The sequence below is a fragment of the Acanthopagrus latus genome, chromosome 6, assembly GCF_904848185.1.
Source record: "Acanthopagrus latus isolate v.2019 chromosome 6, fAcaLat1.1, whole genome shotgun sequence".
NCBI classification, from domain to species: Eukaryota; Metazoa; Chordata; class Actinopteri; order Spariformes; family Sparidae; genus Acanthopagrus; species Acanthopagrus latus.
In genome coordinates this window covers 14,947,173-14,968,695 of record NC_051044.1, presented here as the reverse complement: position 1 = coordinate 14,968,695, position 21,523 = coordinate 14,947,173, and the positions used below count along the sequence as shown (strand labels likewise).

The window sequence follows — 21,523 nt, the reverse complement described above, 5'->3', positions numbered from 1 at the left end:
AGTGTCAGTGACTACCCTTTAAAGCACTATACAGCTAATATGGATCATTAAAAATAATATGCAATAATATGCATAACTGCCCATTTTATTCCTTACAACATATTGTCTCGTCTTTGTATATGTGACTCGTGCTGCTTATACAGGCGGCTGCCTCAGAGCACAAACACACAGACACATATTATTCGTGTTTATATCACTAAGCAGAGGAAATGTGTGTCTGCTTTAACTAGTGCTTGGATTTAACTCCGGTCGCGGTTCAGACCCTCTGCTACCAACAGCAGCAGCTTACTGGGGGGCACGAGGGATGTCAGACAGTGTTCCTGCTCAGCAGCTGTCGCTCCAGCTGTTTTTAGTACAAGAGCTCAGACTGATTATTTGTCATATTTAGTTAACAATTTGATCACCAATTCACTGCTTCTAGGCTCAACATATTTATCTTTAACCCTCTTTACAAGATCACCCTCAGAGGCCAAACACCAGTGTGGCAAATGAGACACCCGCAGTTCCGTCTCACATCATTACATGTTTCTGTTACCATGAAATTCAGTGTTGTATGAATGATCTCAATATAAGAACTCTGACCATTTATCCAGCACGAATGTTTAAAAAAAAAAAATTGCCATTCAATACACACACTGGGCAGTTTATCTAAGGAGGATGAATGATTCGTGGTCAAATAATAAAAGTCTAAAAAACATGTAGTTTACTCATTCGTTGAAAGATGCACACAAACACACATTTCACTTTATTATACTGTCCAGTTCTCAAGACAGTCTATGATCATGTATTGTGTAGCTGTGACGTTCTGCTTTCCATTGGACCGACTCAAAGTCAGTTAAGCAGATGTTGAGGTGAGGCTTCAAAATGTCGTTGCTGACTCTAAGCAGGATTATCTATGTGCATTTACGTGATTTGGCCAGAATTTGTCTTCTAATTGTTGGACACCACCAAGGCATTTATGCTAAAATTATATAACACGTTCCCTGTTTCACTGAAATGTTGTTGGTATAATTTCAACGTAAATGCAAAAATAGCAGCATATGAGAGATGATCTAGGATACAGTCAAATATTTTATATTGTGACCGAAATGCTCTCCAGACAAACAAAATGAGATGTAGTAAAACAGCACATTTTGCCAAAGTAAGCTGATTATTAAGATAAAAAAAAAACAAAGTTAAACATTTGGGGGAATAAGCTTAAGACCGATAGCTGATCTTAGCAAGACTACAAACTGATCGAAAAAACCTCCAAGATGAAAATGACAGAACGGTGAGAATGAGAGAGAAAGGCACAATTCCAAATGCTTCCACTACTTCCACACCACTGATGGCAACACAGATTCATCAATACACCGCCGTGTTAGACTACTGATAAGGTGCAACATGTAAGAATGCAAGTTGAGAACACTTGCAGAGACATCTACTACAGAATGCATGCAAATAGTCCAAAGCTCCCGTTCTGTATGTGTAAACAACCAACACACACACACTTAGCAGCAGTTAACAGTTAACAGATGCCCCTTGTTTGGTTTGAGTATGAATTGAACAAGTGGCCAATTCTTACATAGTGTACATTTAAGAGCCGTCGTTGGGGGGTCATAGTTTCTAACTTGCTCAAACCTCAGTCTGATCGAGGATCAGTGTCAATTATTTCATATAACTCACCGCAAGAAAACAAAGTGTTCCCCAAAATGTTAAACTACTGTTGACGTCCGTAATGATCAGTGAAGACGCTCACTGGAGATGCTTCAGCAACATGTGTGCATGTGATCCCGAGGAAAAATCCTGCTGTTGCTGTTTGAGGGAAGCACTGATGAAATAATGTGTCTCGCTCTGTCAGACAGCGCCATCAATCACACCTCCTCCCCTTTGATTCTTCGGGACTGGCTCCCTCATTACGGCTTGTCTGTGCAACAACAGCGATGCTCATCGAATTTAAAGTAAACAGACGGCGCAAGATACAGCACGCGGAGAAACATTTTCAGATTTACCATTAAGCACAGCCAAATAACAAACCACACTCGGCTGAGCTCAGGCCAGAATTCTCATTTTCCATAGCGAGTGGGCGTTTGTTTGATCTACAATGAATATGGTTTGCAAAGGAGACGCACAGTTGATGTGATTGTCTCGATTTAATGAAGGCTGCCACTGAGGCTGGAGGTGCTTCAATTTAATTAGGAACTTATGAAGACTGCTCAGGCTTAAATATTCATTAGACTGAATCACACATTATAGAAGCTAGGTGATGAAACAGGCAGTCAGCTCTTTGAACCGTATTCTTGTTAACCTTACTGTTGCCTTTTTCCTACCATTGCATTACATACAGTATATCGTATTCAATAAGACATGTAACTATTAGTGTTATGTTCAACTTTATGGTAAAGAAAAGGGACAGACACTTGTTAATGAGTAAATCTGGATTTAGAGTACAAACTGTGACATCTCCATAAAATCCCTTCACATCAAGTTTCCTTAAATTCCCCCTTTAAATGAGACATATCATGTTCTTTTTCAGGTTCCTAATTTTGCTGAAATTTACATATGTTACAGCTAGAATAGGTTTACATGTGTTAGTGCTCAAAAAACACATCCGTCTTCTCATACTGTCATGCCTGATCCAGCGCCGCTAATAACAACAGAGACGGTGTGTTAAACAGATTCTTACGCTCAAAACTAAACACTGGGCGTATGTTTTACAAATGTGCAACATGGTGACATAGTGTGATGTCACAAAGTCACAGAATCAGTGGTGGGCCTGCTGAGGAGGCGTTTAAGGAGCAGTGTGTCCTGTCGGAGATAGGAGCTTCTATTGGTTTGGATTTTTACTTGTATAACTTTCAAGGTGTTTTAACATGCACAAGACCATATTTGAAAAAAAAAAAAATGAATAAAGCATGATCAGCTCTTTTCAAGTAGCTTCACTGGTGGAAAATGTCTTATAACCCTAACCCTAACCCTAACCCTAACCCAATACCCAATATTTTTATGGCTGCACCATTCCATCAGATGGAAATATTCTAGATTTCTCATGCATCATTTTACGTATATTTCAGAAAAATTCAGCCAGACATTTTTGGTACCTTTTGCAAACTTGAAAATTTTGAATAAAGCTCTGCTTGACTGAGCAATGTTTGGTTACACAGCATGAGGGCTGGAGCCATTGACACTGGGGTAGCGGACGGGTATACTGGGCAGGTCTACAATTCATCACGGGGCTGATATAGAGACAAACAGCTTTTTACATCCACCATACTGACCAGCCAGGAATCGAACCCAGGAACTTTTCTTGCTGTGAGGCAGCAATGCCTAAAGCAAAGACACGCCACCCTTGACTTTGTCATGACTATTGTAAACTCTATAAACAGCACTTGGCAGTTGACTATAAAGAAGTCATTAAGAGTGCTGTTGAAATTAAAATCAACGTAAAAGTTCACATAATATTATCCTTTAGAAAAAAAAAAACACATCCTCTTTATACATGTGGAGGTGGGAGAAGGTCTGTAAACATCTCTGTGTAATCATGTGTGCACAGTATTTGTTTGTGTGCAACAAACCTCCGTCGAAGTGTCATAGCATATTTGCACACTGTATGTGTTTTCATCACTGCTTGCTCTTGGCTGCATTTTTATTGTATTGACTTTGATAACAGAACGTACGTAGCTGTACTATTCTCAAAGTGGCACCGGTACCCTGAAGCTCCAGGGAACATTAAATGACACAGTGTTATTGAGCTTTTAACATATCTGGGTGTCTATAAATGCTGATAAATGAGGATAAATCCTTTTTACATGTTTAACCTATTCACATGCATTCTGATTTATATCTTTAAGTTGGTGACAATTCTGCATGCTCCCTTCATTAAATTGTCGCCATTTATCATAACAGCTTGTCTCAACCTTATGTCTAATCTGTGCTCATTGTTATCATTGATCTGTCAAGAATAATAATGATGGGCCTATGTTAACAAGACAGTGCATGATTGTATGCGGACAGTATATGACAAGTAGGTCATGCTCACAGATAACTAAGTATTAATTAATTGTTGTTTTTCTGCCAGTGTACACACATTAAGAGGGTATTAGAGACTTCAGCTGTTATGAAATGGCATTTTCTCCTTATATAATCATGTGTTAACTAGGGCTCAGTCTTAGTCACAGGCTTTTCAGAAGTGGACACACGGACGACACGGAGGTCAGCACCCAGGGAGTTAAAGCTCGTCTGCACAGGGACAAAATGGCAGGACGCGCACAGGTGCACGTGCAGGTAACATGTGCACGTGTCTCCTTTTGGTGATGTTGTTGTTTGTTTGTCTGTTTATGTGTGTGATGAGAGAGAGAGAAACCAACTTTCGCGTTCACATTTGAAAGCATTTAGCTGGCACACGTATCCGAAGCGTGCACAGAGACTTTAATGCTGTTGATCTCATGGTTACAGGACCGTCCGATCATTTCACTGTTGCAGACTGTCTCCGTAAGATACCTGATTATGAATGAATGAATCTCTGCATGTAACCAGTTTATTTGCACATTTAAAGCAATACATATCGGAACAAAGCATGATGTGTCTTACCAGTACAATAAATAAAGATGAAATTCCTGCAATGTAATAACAACATGACAACACTGAATAACTTGTACAAAGGATATTGCTGCTATATTTATAACCCATATAAAATCAACCGGTCTTGGTTTTGATCTTGATCTGTTGACATTCCAATTCTGATTTGAGCCCGAATCAGAAACATTACAAGTGTAATGTCATCACTTTTCAAAGAAGCTGATATACAGATTGCAGAAAACAGCTACTTTGCTTTGGTGGCTAGTTGAAATAAAGTGTAACTTCATTGCTCCTAGTTTAACACTAGTGCAAAAAAATGTCAGTAGCTTTCTATTCCAGTTTTGTTTCTGACTGTAATCCCAAGAAAAAAACGAGTATTTATTTCTTGATCTTATACTTTACTGTCTGGTTTACAGACATATTGGAGGTACAGTACCCAGTAATACGAAAGACCTTGAGAGAGCGATTCTTTTCACCAAAACGCACAATCTCTCCTAAACCTTAAAAATACGCTGAAACTTAAGAGTTTGACAATTATACAGATATCATCTCGCTGTGACCCTTTCAGCTCCTGTGTGTGTGATCATTAGTAGTCCTGCAGGCTAATGCCATGGCACAACACTGAGGTATATCTAATTGAACTCCTCTGGGATCTGTCCTGGTATCCTGAATCCAGGCTGCCCAGTTTGATCCAGAGTACTTCTGGGGCTGGATACGGCAAAGCTTGCACGTGTTTCTATCGTGCAGCTAGTCCGATGGAGGAACTGCAGGAAGTTCTCGTGGCCCGAGCTCTCGTGGCTGGAGATAGCCAGCTCTACGGGTCGCGCTGAGTAGCAGCGCCTCAGCTTGCAGAGCTCCTCCCTGATCTGCCGGTTAAGAAGTCCATAAAAAAATGGGTTTACAGCAAAGGAGGAATATGCCAGCCAGGTGACCGCCTCCTCCAGGTCATCGGGAATCTTGGGTGATGTGTCCAGTGTCAGGCTGATGTGGAAGGCAAAGTAAGGCAGCCAGCAGAACAGAAACTGGCCAACAATGACCACCAGAGTGAGAGCGGCTTTACCCCCACCGAAAGGCCGGTCGCGCATTATCCTCCGTGGGGCATTACGGGTTGTGATGATGGTCGTCTGGCTGTTGATTGAGTCAGAGCGATGCTTCAGTTGACTGTTCGTCCACAAGGGCAGAGGTCCGTGCTGGCGGGCAGCCACACGGGCCACCTTGTACACATTACAGTACACAGCAAAAATCACCACAGCAGGCAGGCAGAAACAGATGACGCTAAAGAGCAGAGAGAAGACTTTTCTGTGGTCACTGTGACTCCAATGCAGCGAGCAGCGTGCAGCATTGATGGAGCTCAGGCCGCCGTCGTACGACTGCCATCCAAACATGGTGGACAGCCCCAGCACGGCAGAGGCCACCCACACCATCGCTAACACGGCTGCAGTCAGCTTCAACGTCATCTTGACCTCGTAGTGCATCGGGTGAACGATGTAGTAGTACCGCTCCACGCTGATGGCTGTGATGGTGAAGATAGAGGCGGCGATGAGGAATACATTGAGGAAGACGTAGACCTGGCACTCCAGCACAGTGAACGCCACGTCAGCGAAGTACGGAGAGCTGGACACGATCCCAAGCGGCATGAGCAAGATGGCGCACAGCAGGTCCACCGCGCACAGGTGGCACACAAAGGCAAATTTCCTGAGATGAGGCGCTTTTATGACAACGACCAGAACAGCAGTGTTGGCCAGAAGTGCCAGAACATTCAGGGTCACCATGAAAAATATCCCTGTCAGGTCCTTGAAGCGTGTCTGCGGGTTGGGAAGAGTGCCCAGCTGTCTGCTGGGAGCGGAGGGCAGCGGCGCCCAAACGGTGGTGCTGTCCTTGTACTCAAGGGTCAGGGATGAAGTGTTGTCCTCCATGGTTCATAGTAAAGGTCTCAAAGCACACACAGCAGACTCCCCCATTGCTCTATAATGAGTCCGAATGGTCCTCCTTCAGACGTCAAATCAAATATGCTTCACTCCTATGTTGGAGAAAATAAAGTCCATTAAAACAGGATATTTAACATTTATGTCAAATTATATTCAATAAACACAATCTGCAAGAACTTGCTCTGCAGCCACGGCAACGGCAAGGAGATGGCAACGCATCACATACAGTCCCTTTTGAACAAGTTAGCAAACAGACTTCTGTTAACACGCCCAGCAGATACGGAGCAACATTGGTATTCATTTAAAGACACGTTTGTGTCCTCCTTCTCTCTACCAGTTTAGAAACACAGACACATTCAGTAGCATTAAAGGGGTACTGAAACAATATATTATTGCACTCTTGCCAACATGGACGACTCGTGAGACACAGATTTCAGAGAAATGGTTAAAACCACAGCATTTATGACAGAGATATCCTAACTTTTAGTCTCTAGTATGAGCCGAAAATGTTGGATTATATATTTCCCATAATGCAATTAATATCATCTTTTTTTTAAGACCTTCTCTGCCTGGTAACTGTCTGTCCGTAGTATGAACTAGTTTTCTCTTATTTCTGAGCCTTACCCAGGATATTCCTCTATCCTGTAGATGAGTTACAAGGAGTAGTGTCAGGGTAGAGTGAGGTTGTAGGGGCAAGGGGTGTATTGGGATTGCGCCTTAATCTTCATTCATCATCATCATTCCACATATAGCCACTGATGATGAACGCGTGATAATAATCATCCACGGATCCTCACTGCAGCCTCACACCTTAAAGGTACTGGGAAGTTAATCAATAACCATTTACCTCGGTGGGAATATTTAAGACGGGCTGCTCTCTGTCTCTTTTAGCAAGGGAGAGACATGATCAATGGGAATAATTCATGGAGAGACACCCCGGCTCTCCTCCGTCCGTCCCCATCCTTTTGAAATGAAAGATAATGAGTGTGCTTGTTTTAGCCCAGCTGCATGGAAACCGGCTGCATTGATTAATATGTGTTCAGTGTCACCCTGCACCGCACCATCAAAGAGGAAAACTCTCGCCGGGACAAGTTTGACCCCACAGATCGTCACGTAGCTTCATACGTATGTAAAAAAAAAACAACCAGAAAGCATCGACTGGATGTAAATTATGTGTGTGAAACGCTGCAAATATCAATGTTGTCTTCACATTTGTGCGTTTACAGCTGTCGTTCCCTCTGTGTTGTCTTCCAGCGCGTCCCCATACATGCATCTGCCATCTTGTGCTGATAATCGTAATCAGGTTTTAAGTGGAGAATGCTGTGTCCTAAATACATGTGCTCGCTCTCTGCCAAGGCATCCACTGATGCTCTCCCCGACTGTAATCTTCTCTGGTGGACAGCTATTGGCATGCCACGCATGATTTATCCCCAGGAAGGACTCGTACATGCACATTCTCGGTCACATTATGTAAGGATGTCCTCGTTTTTCCACCGCATACGCTGCACCCTCAAAGGCCACGTTTTACTTCTTGTTCTCGGCCGCCAGCCGTTTCAAGTGTAATTAGCTCTCAGGAACCTTTTGTTATTATCAGTGCAACTGGGTAAAACATGGTGGATTTCACCCCTGCTGCATTTGTTCTCTGCTGCGACTGGTTTGAGTAGAAAGAAATCAGAATCCGCAGATAAATTATCTACTTTATAATGAGGATGAGGGAATTATGCAGGTCTTTTTAATCCCTCTCAAAGCTGTGCGACAGAGCATTTAGTCTGTACAGGGGAAACCCCATAATCCCTTCCTGTATGATGACCTTCTTAATTATGTTAATAACCAATTTTGCTGCATTTAAGTTGACATGTAGTCAAAGTGACTACCATTAATTTTATCCAAAGTATATATTAGCATCAAATAACTAAAAGTTAACAAAGACATGGAGAAAATCTTTCGAGGACATCACAGCGAGGAATAAAAGACAAACATCTTATCGGACGGATTTCGATTTAGCAACATTTGTATGTAAGTATGCTGATATTTTAATGGTAAAGTCAAGTTAGACAATGATATTTGATTCTTAACTAAGGCATCAAAATAAATGACCATCAGCAGCGGGCTTCATATTGCCCAGGTTTAGCAGGGTTGGCTCCATTGTTATGTGATGGGTAGAGGAATCATTTCAGCAATTTTTGTCCATTTGTCATTAATAGAGCTGAAAATAGAAATCTTTGATATTTGTAAGATGTCAGTGGTTTATAATACCATTATAATACCTTTGTGTTTCTTAAATGTCTTAAGGCTCTTGTATTAACCCAATAGACAAAATCGCCACAGTTGTTTTGTGGTTCATTAATAGTCAAAATGTCACCAGACTGCAATATACCAGCACTATGAAGAGGTCTGTAACGCACAATGGAACTGGTCTATCACTTTAATGCACCCTGTAGTAAACAAGTTTTATTTCATTTTTTGCAAAAAAGCAATAATGCCACTCTGCTCATCATGTTTTTAAAATCATCTGATCCTGTCCGTCTGACTGCGTAAGAGTGACATTTGATGCTCAAACTATTTTGTATTGTTTTGTTTTGTATTTTGAAATTCTCAGGCCTCTTGTTTATCTTACTGTCAGCCACAGACATCTATAACAGAGGAATAATGGAGGAATTATTTGGAAACGGTTGAGAACTAAACATCTGGAACTGGACTGATAAAGTTACACTGAAAATTCAAGTCCACTGTATTTTCTTTATAAATGAAATGCATAAATATATAAATCATTTGTACAAACTCTGCTGATTATCAAACAAGGTGACTGTTTACTACTTACTCAAACAGAAACTTACACAGCCACTCTTGCATTTGAAGCTTTGACCTTAGTTCCTCCGAAAACTTTCCTCTGAGTCTTGTAAAGTTGAGTCCATCCAAGTCACGGCGACGACTCCTCTCTGGATCCTGTAACAGCATCAAACTCAGCAGTCGGGTAAAGGAATTATGCAAAAACTGTAATAAGCTGTGGAAAAACAGATCCGGGCTCCTGCAGGAGAGCTGACACGACCAGAGGGAGAGAGGTGATGGTGATGTGCGTCCACTGAGACAGCACAGCTGGATGGAGAGAGAGGAGGGGGAGGAGCCAGCCGTCACTGGCTGTTCAAATCCCATCTTTCAAGAGGGGACGACTCTATCAAACGGCCACCAGCTGACATTAACCATGTCCTACACACACACACACACTTTCATCAGTTAGTATGGGGCTGTGACTGTCACACACTGTCCACTATCACTGTGTCTCTGTGTTCACACGCTCTCCCCTCTGTTCTTCTCTCCAGAGCTTCTGACAGGAAAACAGACATAAAAGTATCGATTGGATTTACACATTTCCGTCTTTAAATAGCGTCGATCCTATTTCTTGAGTTTTATCTTTTTAAGTAAAAGATTTCACAACAGTTGTACTACTTTGGGAATTCATGACATGGCTGGCAAAATACAGCATGACACGGAGCTCTGCGCTGACATCTGTTGGTTGCTTGGAAGAAAAAAAAGACTACTCCCATGAGAGAGTAATGTATACTGTAGTTTAAGAAAGGTCCAAGATAAGATCAGAGGAAGAATCAGTTTCAAATGTTTATTGGCCCCTTACATGGTCAAGCACAACAAAACAGCGAGGTGATGAAACAGATGTTGTGGAAGCAGAAGATTAATTATCACTTACATGTGCAAAAAGAGCTATTCTAGAAACACACAGTACCATCTTATTGTAATGCACAATTTGTCATGAAACAACAGAGCACAAATGACATCCATATCACTTTAAACATGTTCACAACATCCTACTTTCAAACAGACAGACGGCTCCAGGCTGACAAGTTACATGGGTATATATGTTTGACGAAGGCCACCTTCACACACCTGCGATTTACACACAATCACTACCTCACATTAAATAAGAACACTTGTTGTTTCGACTATTGACGGTTACAAATGTGGCACTTCATCGTGCGTGTAACATCTTGGTCGGTCACCAGGTTTTACACTTTTTGAGCACGCGAGAGACAACAAACTGTCTAAGTGAAAAAGTACGTATTCTAAAAAGTGTTAAAAAAAATAATAAGTTACCGGAAGGAAAAAATAGATGTGGATTAAAAAAAGACAACTTGCCACACGTTTCTATCAGACATGAAATACTGGTGACCGACAGATGAAGGCAGCATCAGAGGGCTCTGACTAAGAGTCATTCATCAATTCTCCATTTTCAGTCAGGAGTGAAGCATCTTGGCAGAAGCTTGGTTCAACCACAGCTTTGCTTTCAGCTTTACCGAAACCCAGTCTCTTCTTCAACAGTTTGTCCTCATTGTTCAACTTTGTGCGGATTGCTGTTTTTATTTGACTGCGATCAACTCCGAACTTGGCTGCCACGTGATCTAGAAGGACGAAACAAACAAACATTTTTTTTTCTACTTTATAGAATTCATCGTAAAAAAAGTCCAAAAAACTGAGCACCCACAAAAACGATCTGTGTCCTTAAAATCCAACAGTGCCATCTTACCAATTATACCTCTCAAGATCTCAGGTGGGAGTTGAGGTTTGGGGCAATCGTCTCCGGTAAATGTGGTCCTCCGGCCCTGCAGAGAGTGTGTGGCCAATGTTTCTCTATCAAAAAGTATCATCAGCAGTGCTGACGTGTACTTCTTGTAGTCTCCGATCTCTGCGATGCGCTCGTAAAGACTTTTTGGTACTCGAAGATTCTCAGCAAGATACAAGAAGTTGTGCTCATCCTGAGGACAGAAAAGACAAAAAAGGTGAGCTACAAATTGGCTGAATGTGACGCTGCTGCTTTTGCAAAATAATTTGCTACTGCTGGAAGAGAAATTAAAAGATTTTGAAACTGAAGTGAATGTTGTTGTCTTATGACAACAAGGTGCGAGTTAAGAATTCTTCCCAACATCTCGCTGTTGTTCTGACCTCTTGGATATCATGAACCGCTCTCATCTCTGCCTCAGGCTCATTCAGGAAAGAAATACTTTCATCCTGAGAGTTCTGTGGAGCACCTGGCGCCTCGCCTCCTTGGAGAACGTGATCCAGAGTGACTCGCAGCTCGTGTGCCGTGTGCCTCATCTGCATCATGAGAGTGTTCATCTCTGTGGAAAGTAGCAGAAATTTCAACTTTTTGATGGCAGGTCTACATCTGCCAGGACTTTAGCATAACACCTAAGATATTTTTGATTAATGAGCAACAAATCTCAAAAACCATCTTGCAAATCACAAAATCATTTTCCTGCTCAATAATATTTGTACCTCCCTACACTGGGGTCTAAGTGTTTTCAAAACAACACTTCCCTATCAAAAGATGTGGTGATGTTTTTTTTGTTTTTTTTAAACAGGTGAAATTTTCCTATAATTTCTTGAAAAGCTTAATGAAAAGCATTCTGTAATTTGGCACTCCATTTACTGAAAAATGTCTGTAAAGATTTGTTTTTCGGCTCTTTTTCTCACTCTTGATCACACCTCATTTACTTGATTGAAGAGTGCCTGAGCCACCTTTCACTCACATCTTGCACTGATGCCGACGCGGGTCTCTTTTTTTCGTGCTCCAATCTAAATTTCACAAATTCCTTGATTTAGGAGAAATAAAGCTCTGAAGATTAAAACACAGAGGGTCTCTCCCTGCATTCAGATCAATTCCTGTTACGATATTCAATTTTTTTCAAACCTCCTACCAACCTAACAACGTCACAAGAAGAAAAGCATAATTTTACTGCTCAGTTGTAGACAGATGACACATTTTTGCTGCACACTGACTCAGTGACTACCTGGTTACAGGACTGAGTAATTCTAGCTATTAAACTGGAGGAGTAATTGTTGTTTAAGTGATATTTTACTTAATACCAAACTTAATTTTTTTGGTTCTGTTTTCTTTTTTCTTGCATATTAATTAGACAAACAATAAAAATCTATTCTATTACAGTAGGCTGTGAAAAAGTATTGTTTATTTGCAGCTACCAATCAACTTTTTTAAAGTACCTTTGGATTTTCGGATTGCTATTTTAATACCGCTTATTTTTCTAGTGCCAGGAAGTTCCATTATTTTAATTCTGTGTCATGTTGTGCACAGCAGATCAATAAAATGCTTCTTAAATCTTGAATCAGCCTTAAAAAGCCCAACATGTGCAGAATAACTGCAGATTTAACTGTAGATTGTAAGCCAAATTTGCAACTATGTGACAGCGGACTGACCTCAGTGGTTCGTACAGCGCTGTCCTGTTTATGATTACAGTGAGTCACATACATTAGACTAATAATCAGACTGTGTGGTCACGACAGGTGTTTTTTAGAAATGTTTTTAGTGTGGAAATTTAATGTATTCGTCATCTTATTCCACCCACCTTTCAGCTCTCTCAACTCCCTCTCAGCCAAAATCCTACATCTGCGTTCATACTTGAGCTGTGCCTGCAGCTGCTCTATCTTCATGAGGAGACTGATGGTGTCTGTTCTGATGCCTGGACTTGAAACTTGCTCTTCATCAAACTCAATGTGTTCATGCTGAGAAAAAAAAAAAAGAAATCACTTGAACAATTTCCACATGGGGTGAAGTAAACAACAGCTGTGTTTGTTTCTTTGTTTGTTTATCTCTTTATGTACATTTCAAAAAAACTCTCTCACCTCATTGTTGGGAAAAGGAGAGAAGCTGGACTCTTCAGCCAACCTGTACTTATCCTCCGTTGGATCGCAGCCAAACTCCTGTGCATCACCGCCGATTTTTATCATCTTGATGGGTGGCTGTGCTGGAGTCGCTCCTGCTTCTCTCTTGGGTGGCATATGGGTGGAAAAAAGTATAACTGTGGAGGGTGAAAGATGCGGTCAGCTCACACAAGCAGTAATGCTTTTGTACAGGAGATGGAGTGAAACTTTTTGAGTCAAAGTTTTAATGGTCGCTCATCGCTGCTTGTTCAAAAAAAATTTTTAAACCAACTGATGCGATACAAAAATGAAAAGTTGAGTTCACGGTGCATCCCCCCTCCTCCCCCTGCCTCCTCATCAACCCCTCCTACCAGCCCCCAGATTGCCTCCAGCTGGGTCCACTAAGTGATACTGTCTTTCAATAACATCAGCGAAAACATGATATTTCATGTCAGACGGTTGAGAGGAGGCTCACCTGGCCGCTCAGCTCGACTTCAAGGATAAACTGTACCCACACTCACTGAGGACAGAGACAGCGCAGTACATGGAAATACTGCGTAGTAGAGGAAGTAGTAGTACTACTGCAGTAATACAGTAAATAGATCCTGGCACTATAACGGGTTTGTTTCAACAGCCGCGCGAAATATTTCCGGTTAAATACAAGTGAAATACCGCGCCTATAATTATCTTTTATTGTGAATGGTACGCGTGCGTATAACAGTGTTGTGTTGTGAAATTTATATTTTAACAATTATGTGCGGAACAAAGCTGCGAAAGCTAATTCCCCGAGGGAAGTATTTTTCCTCAGTACAGTTTCCTGCGAATGTTAAAATCTCATTTCAACCAATGGGAATTCAGAGTTCTGACAAGAGGCGGGACATGTAGTAGCGGTTGAGCAGATAAGCCAATCAGCGCGTGTCTCCATACGTGACGGCATTATATTAGTTCGGTTGCAGTGCACCCATGTGGGTTCAATGTTGACTTGCATAGAAACTTGTGGAGTGAACTCAGTTTATAGTTATCGTTTAGTTTGAAACGCGGTCTGTCGCGTCTCACCATGTCTTCGTCTTTCTTTATAAAGAAGAAAGAAAACCCCAAATTTGTCAAGAAGGGGAAAAATACACAAGCGCCGAAACGAAAGGTAAGAGAGGTGACGTGTTAGCAAGGAAGCTAAATCACAGTGTCGCTAGCTAACCAGCAGGTTGACTCATGCAACTTACCTGAAGTAGCACGCTGTTTTCTATACCTTTTTAGACGGTGTCACGCACAGATGTAAACTAAGAGTGTCATTACAATCCCTTTATATTTTCTCCTGCTGCAGGGTGATGGCGACTCGGGAGGAAAAAGTAAAGTGCAAGCGAAGAAATCCTCCAAATACAACGAAGAGATTTCCAGCGATTCTGAGACAGAGAGGTTAATTTCCTGGGTCATGTATTGCTGATAGTTTTTTGGTCCTGTATTCAAAGCACGTAGCCAACCTAGCAGTAATTCATTTTTTTCTTGTTGTGCAGTCGTGTAGAGCCGAAGAAAAGACAGTCCAATCAGGAGACTGAGTATGATGAGACGCCACAGGAGAAGAAGCTGAGATTAGCCAAACTTTACCTCGACCAGCTAAAGGAAGAAGGTAAAGCTTGTATTACCTATACAGCATGGAGGTATTAATTTTACAGTTACAACCTGTTTACCGTGTGTTTATTGTGTGATCTGATCTCATCAGAGGAAAACAAAGCGGAAGAAGACGCCTTCGAGACTGATCTGATTGCTGGAAGACTTCAAGAAGAAGTGGTAAGAGTGTCTTCTGTATTAAAGGGTGTTACTGAATCAGAATCTACTTTATTTGCCCCGCAAACTGGCACATTTCTTCATCACAGCAGCCGAAGGACAGTGGTATTGTAATAAACATTAATATTAGTAAAATGATGAACAATACAATAAAGAAGTAAGAAATACAAGATAGAACCTTTGTATACTGCCACTGGGCACACTGACATGACACCTTCACTTTATCATCATTTTTCTGACCACCACCAGCCCTTACTCTTATGATCCTCTTAAGTCACATTCTTATCTTCAGTGTGATCACTGATTCAGTCTGCGCTGTCCTGTCATATTGAACACCTAACATAATCCAAGTGAGTGAAATTCTGACCAGATAAAAATACTGATATGTTAATTTATTAGAATTTGTGATACGTTTCGCGGGGACTTATGTGCTTTATGAGATGTGGCACCCATGACAAGTCCCTGTCAGTAACTTCTTTTGAGGCATATTTATGCATCTTATGGCTCCACTCTTGATGGCAGGTTTCACAGGGGCATCCATTAAATGCCACACTCCTATAGCATAAAATAATATTGAGCCAACCATTGAATCTTGCAGTGAAAAACCAATGACAGGGTCACAATGTAACCTTTATTCATCAAAGATTCTAACTCACTTCAGGACACCTCTCTGATATGAGGGTAACCGCCAAGGCCTTGTTTTGGATGGTAACACGATTCTTTATGAAGTGAAGTGAGGCATCAAAACATCTTGATGTGATTCTTCTAATTTGAGAACTTGACATTGTGTCAGGAAGTCTGCTTGGAGCGCAACATCTGTAACTGCATGTTTATTTGGTGAAAAGGAAAAAAAAAACCTTTTGGTATGTAGTAAGGTTTTCAGTCCTTAAGAAGTCAATCCCCTGTCTGTGATCTTGGACCTTGTCATATAGGAGAAAATCTCATAGGAGAAGATCTGAGGTGCTTGAGAGGGTATTGATATAAAAAGCCTTTATTAGTACATGGCTTGTCTAATAAAAATGTGTGTGATTTCTTCTCAGCTTGAACAGAAAGGAAAGCTTCAGCGACTTATTGCCAAAGATGTAAGTACGAGAATGTTTATGCTGCATTTCCACTATTTAAGGAGAAAGGGGGGTTTTATGAACAAACTGACTTTTAATTATAAATCTCATTCCGTCTTTCAGCTCATGCCACCAGATGCTTCAGAGATTAGAGTGTTGAGAGGACACAAGCTTCCAATTACCTGTCTGGTCGTCACCTCTGATGACAAGTACATCTTTTCTGCTGCCAAAGACTGCTCCATCATTAAATGTGAGTACATATTAACATCCCGAAAATCCTTACAATTCAATACAAAAGGGATGTACACTTAAAAACTGAAGGTACAAATGGAATTTGGATAGTGGCTAATGGTGTGATTTGGAGGTGTCAGTTCACTGATTTTCTCTTGTCTGCAGGGGATGTTGAAAGTGGGAAGAAACTGCACACAATACATGGTGGAAGGAAAGGCACAGAGGATCGGCATGTTGGACATACTGCCCATATCCTGTGTATGTCCGTATCATCAGATGGAAAATACTTGGTGAGCATTTCTCTCTCAGCATAACCTGAAATAGGCTGACATGTATGTTTTTTATTCATACAAAAAAAGCTTAAGAATCATGTTCTGTTTTTAAACTTAAGGCATTGCTAAAGTGCTACATACTTGTGTAACAGAAGCGTCTTTTTCACCATCTTTTTAGGCCACTGGAGACATGAACAAACTGATCATGATCTGGGAGGCAGAAACGTGTAAACATCTGTATAAATTCACAGGACACAAAGGCCCCGTGTCAGTACGTTCTAACACCCGCTCTCTCAGCTGCATGGAATAACTTATTTTTATCATAACAGAATTGTCAGGAAATCAGAGGTCCTTCTGTGAATCATATCAGTGTATTTCCCTCCTCAGGGCCTTTCATTTAGAAAGGGGACTCATGATCTGTACAGCGCTTCACATGATCGCTCAATAAAGGTGTGGAACGTGGACGAGAACGCATACGTGGAAACTCTGTGAGTGACAAATCAGAAAAAAAGAATCTCTCGCTGCCAAACACTTGCATTTAGCATCAGCGTTTGACTTTTTTATCACTGTAATGCGCTGCAGCTTTGGGCATCAGGACGCCATCACAGGATTGGACAGCCTGAGCCGCGAGCGCTGTGTGACTGCAGGAGGAAGGGACCGCTCAGTGAGGGTGTGGAAGATAGCCGAGGAATCTCAGCTGGTATTCCACGGCCACGAGTGAGTCTCTCTCTGTCTTTCCTCTGGTGTTTCAGTGTCATGCCGTTCGCACTGTTGTCTTCGGATGTGTTGATCTACTGTCAGAGCCACATGACTCTCGATCTAATTTATAGACAAATCTGAAAATAGTCTAGTAAAGGAGTATTACTATTCAAAGATGAGGAATCCATTTTTCACTTTTGGCTTTGAAGGGTTTAAAACGGATCCATAATGTAAAAACATTTAATGCTGTCTGTCTATATGTTTGCCATAGAGGCTTTTGTCACTTTTAGAAATTAAGTTAAATCATCAGTAGAAAAAATATTAAGTCTGAATAGAGAGTACAAAAGAGTATTTCACCCTGTAAACATAGAAATAAGGCACAACAGCACAACTGTTTTGTTGTGGTGACGTTTGATGTGAGACTGGTGTCGCTCTTTGGTATACTTGGTTTATCACAGATGCCAGTGAAGCAACACGGTGCATAAAATAAGCACAGCAGAAACATCAGATGGGTCGGACCACTGTGATCAACTGTATTTCTTTAAAACATTAGCGTGAAGGCCGAAATGATGAGAAGACGAAAACAAGCAGGCAGATTTCAAATATCTCTGCAGTGCAAATCACCAGTTGTCTGCACAGCAGTGACTGAAGTGTTAGTGCATTATTACAAAATTAAACTTTCCTGGCATCATTTCTGTTTGCCTCTTGGAGTTGAAATTGGTGAACATTAAATTATCATGGTTTTAACTTGATTAAAGTTGATATGAGCAGCTGGTATAAACATTTTAGATGTAATGATAAATGATTTAGGTACAGTGAAAGGGCTTAAATGTATATCTCAAAGCTGCATGAAAGCTGCTAATATTCACTGTATGTCACATAGTTCTTGTGAGCTTACGGAAAGACTGATGTAATCGATTGCTTTATCATTATACTGTCTTCCTACAGGGGCTCGATTGACTGTATCCAGCTCATTAATGAGGAGCATATGATAACGGGGGCCGATGACGGGTGAGGCAGCTGCAGCTTTCTTTTCCCGTCTCATTTACAGTTTCTGTAGCTGGCATTAACAGATCCAGCCATGTTTTCTCTTTCGTGCCCTCTCTCAATTTTCCCAACGACCTCAGCTCCGTGTCCCTTTGGAGTGTCAACAAGAAGAAGCCTCTCAGCACAGTGAAGCAGGCTCACGGTTGCCATGGCGACACAGGGCTGGAGCAGCCTCATTGGGTGGCTTCGGTCGCGGCGCTTCAGAACTCGGATACAGTCGCCTCAGGTGCTTCTGGCTGTGAGAGTCCTTCTTACCAGCTTCTTCCTAACACACATACTCGCACTTTATTATTATGTACACGACACTTTTGAATTGAATGTTTTCTCAGTTGACTTGTAAGAACTAGAATTGAATCAATATAATTCATAAATCTAGTCCTGATTAAATGTCTTACACATGAGTAGAGCAGTTGTTGCAATTATGTGCATCCAAGGTGTACTTAAGATTTCTGTTGTGATATGAAGTGATTTATTCAGTGTGTTGTTCTTTACAGGCTCACACAACTCCCAGGTGCAGCTGTGGAAGTGTGGACAGAATTACCGCGCACTGGAGCCTCTGTTCAATGTAACAGTGGTAGGTTCTCAATACTTCCTCTGTTTTCTAGTTGGTAACATTTTTGAACATGTTTTTAAGCTCAGACAAATAATTTACAGCTACCACAACAACAGCAGTTGAACTATCTTATTTTATCTTATTTTTTGTCTTGGTCTGCTTTCTCTTCAGCCCGGGTTTGTCAACAGTCTGAAGTTTTCAAGCTCTGGTCAATTCTTGGTGGCAGGAGTCGGACAGGAGCACAGGTAACTGAACTAATGATCATGTTTCCATAGAAACTGTATGTCGAGTTCCTTTTGACTACTAAATGTCAGCATAGGTTCATGTTCGGTGAATGAAATGTCCACTAGATGGCAGTGGTGATCCACCTCTCAGCCTCTGTCGCTATACCTTTTAACATTTCTCTCAGTGCAGCCACACTTTTTTTTTTTTTTTCTTTTTAGAAGAGAAAAGTTAATGGAAAAACACTCGGAAGTTATAATGAGAATATATTCCTGGGTAGTGTCACTCACTCGCTTTCCTCACTTTCTTTTAAGTGAATACCAGAAACGCATTATGATGGATGTTTATTATTAATGGTGTACAATAGATAATTAAAAACCTGCCACATATTTGAAAATTAATTTGAATTGCAGAGGTTGTTGTTGCCTTTGGCAGTACTGCACAAAGAAAGACTGGTGATCTCCAGCTCCGACGGGATAAACATGCCAATCAGTAAACTTGAAACTGAAAGAAATTAGCAATAAATTGAACTCAGTTTGTGACTATTTGGAAGTTGTCTTATAGTATTGTTGAATTAAAAGATTTTTTTCAGTGTAAACAAACATTCTCTAACAAAGAGACAGAACCATTTGGCTGCAGACTAGATGAAGAATAGAGATGTTCTCTTGCTGGTCGTGCCATCAAGTTGTGGTGCAGAATTAATTTATCTCTACCACACAGGTAGAAATACTGTATGTTTGTGCCTCTTTTACACCCAAAAATAAATTTCTATTGTTTCAAACGATGTAAAAGTCACTGCCCACATCATGTGTTCTTCGTATTGGCATGGATGTTAAGCAGCACAACCACCAGTGGCCTCCACTGTTAAGTTGCGCACAGACCTCCACTTTACCTTCGCCACCGGCCGACCTCACTCACATTTATTTCCCGTCCAGTCTCCTCTCAGCTGCTCTCACCAACTCGTACAACCTCTCCTCAAAAAGTTCCATCCTGTTTATAACTTTGTTTTGTCCTGTGGTCATGTCTCTCCTGAACTATTGGCTACTGTGCCACACTGCCCCCCCATGACTACTGGGCATACTGCTCCATTGGTCTGTATCTGTAAGCTTTCATACACCATATGTGTAGCTAACATTATGCATAAATATTAGTCTCTTTTGTGGTTTTTCTGCCTAAAGGTAATAAAAGTGCTGTGATAAGTCAGAGATGACTGTCTAATATAACCAAAGAGCTACAGTGACTCCAGTCATTTTCTGTAACGTCTCTAAATACGACTTTCAACAACCAGTTGTATCATCTAAATTTAGTAATCCTACACACATTTTAAATATTTTCTAGTATTTGCTTTAATATCAATGTCTGATTGAAATTAATTCACTTTGTTGATGCCTGAGAAACAGAAGAGTCTGAGGCTCTGTTAGAATAAGTTCACCAACAAGGTTTAATTGGATGTGGACAAACTCAGAACTGGCGTCTAATGTAGAATTGGCGAATCAAGTGGATTGTGAGAAAAGTTTTTTTTTTTTTATCCATATTCTCTTTAATGTTAGATTTTTGTTTAAAGCTCTATCAGGCTACAGATGTCTGTTTACCCTCTGATCCAGAGCATGTCTGTTTTTCCACAGGTTGGGCCGATGGTGGAGAATAAAAGAGGCCAAGAACGGGATCTATATCATTCCTCTTAAACGGAAACCTCCTAACCCAGAGGAAGCCAAGTTGTCTGAATAATTTGGATTGTTAAGTGTCTTTTTTATTTTGTAAATTAAAGGTTTGAATACTGCCTATGAATCATGATGTTTGTGATCTTCCTTTAAAGAAAAAAATAGCATATACCTAAACCACCCAGTGTGATTATTTATACATGTGATCACTGAGTCTCTCCTGTGAATTCTTATTTTTGAAGAACCGTTAACAGCTTTAGTGAAGGAGTCAGCAGTGTGGGAAAAGTGGGCTGTGTCTGGATTCAGCCACAAGAAGTGAGAAGAAGCTGTATTGTAGGAGTCGGTACATCCTGTCCGAGCTGACCAAGAGACATCTCTTACATCTCATGATCCAAATGTCTTTTTAAAATTATTTTAGCTTTCTTTTTTTTTCTGGAGAATTCTGCTGAAAGTTTCTGTGAAAGTGCCTGTTAGGAACAGCTCATACCACTTTAAGAAAAAAAAAATCATCAGGGGCTGCTTAGTGATAAGTTTGGGCTCAAATCGTCATGGTAACTGCTTCCGTGTCAGTAATTGTCAGCCTGTCGGCGTCAAACATAGAGTTGCAATTAACTCCATGGGAGAATCATTTATCTCTGGTAAAGGACTCGCCGAATCTTTTACTCCTGCATATTTAACATTTTTCAAAGGAATCTAAAAAGCAATCAAATTGCGCAGTGCACAAATATCAGGTAGCTTACATTGGTTGACTGAAGCTATCAATAAATTTACAGCTGTGTTATTGGGCTGAAAGCATTTTAATTACATTTAGTGTGATTCACTGTCATAACCATGGAAAATT

General features: G+C 40.9%; 3 protein-coding genes across 5 annotated transcripts; 1 reads left to right on the top strand and 2 right to left on the bottom strand.

The window, feature by feature from the left end:
- Window positions 1-4,500: 4,500 nt before the first annotated feature.
- Window positions 4,501-9,521, bottom strand: si:ch211-213o11.11 (probable G-protein coupled receptor). 2 transcript variants are annotated; one of them, XM_037101639.1, is made up of 2 exons: window positions 9,323-9,521; window positions 4,501-6,577 (listed from the first exon to the last, which is right to left on the bottom strand). In XM_037101639.1, the coding sequence occupies exon 2, from the start codon at window positions 6,471-6,473 to the stop codon at window positions 5,190-5,192; it is 1,284 nt and encodes a 427-aa protein (XP_036957534.1). In that variant the 5' UTR covers window positions 6,474-6,577; window positions 9,323-9,521; the 3' UTR covers window positions 4,501-5,189. The 2 variants fall into 2 exon arrangements, with proteins under 2 accessions (XP_036957534.1, XP_036957535.1); XM_037101640.1 differs by lacking the exon at window positions 9,323-9,521 and adding an exon at window positions 7,110-7,232.
- A 566-nt stretch (window positions 9,522-10,087) lies between these two features.
- On the bottom strand, window positions 10,088-13,928 carry LOC119021320. The gene is made up of 6 exons (XM_037101537.1): window positions 13,630-13,928; window positions 13,137-13,312; window positions 12,860-13,016; window positions 11,439-11,614; window positions 11,023-11,251; window positions 10,088-10,897 (listed from the first exon to the last, which is right to left on the bottom strand). The coding sequence occupies exons 2-6, from the start codon at window positions 13,290-13,292 to the stop codon at window positions 10,701-10,703; spliced, it is 915 nt and encodes a 304-aa protein (XP_036957432.1). The 5' UTR covers window positions 13,293-13,312; window positions 13,630-13,928; the 3' UTR covers window positions 10,088-10,700.
- A 153-nt stretch (window positions 13,929-14,081) lies between these two features.
- Window positions 14,082-20,809, top strand: rrp9 (ribosomal RNA processing 9, U3 small nucleolar RNA binding protein). Of its 2 annotated transcripts, none has more exons than XM_037101535.1 (15): window positions 14,082-14,295; window positions 14,476-14,567; window positions 14,666-14,778; window positions 14,872-14,939; window positions 15,977-16,018; window positions 16,121-16,247; window positions 16,394-16,518; window positions 16,679-16,771; window positions 16,888-16,988; window positions 17,083-17,217; window positions 18,148-18,210; window positions 18,327-18,484; window positions 18,741-18,820; window positions 18,971-19,044; window positions 20,647-20,809. In XM_037101535.1, exons 1-15 carry the CDS (start codon window positions 14,212-14,214, stop codon window positions 20,747-20,749), a joined length of 1,458 nt encoding a protein of 485 aa, XP_036957430.1. In that variant the 5' UTR covers window positions 14,082-14,211; the 3' UTR covers window positions 20,750-20,809. The 2 variants fall into 2 exon arrangements, with proteins under 2 accessions (XP_036957430.1, XP_036957431.1); XM_037101536.1 differs by having other exon boundaries at window positions 14,083-14,295; window positions 18,327-18,472.
- The last annotated feature ends 714 nt before the right edge of the window (window positions 20,810-21,523 follow it).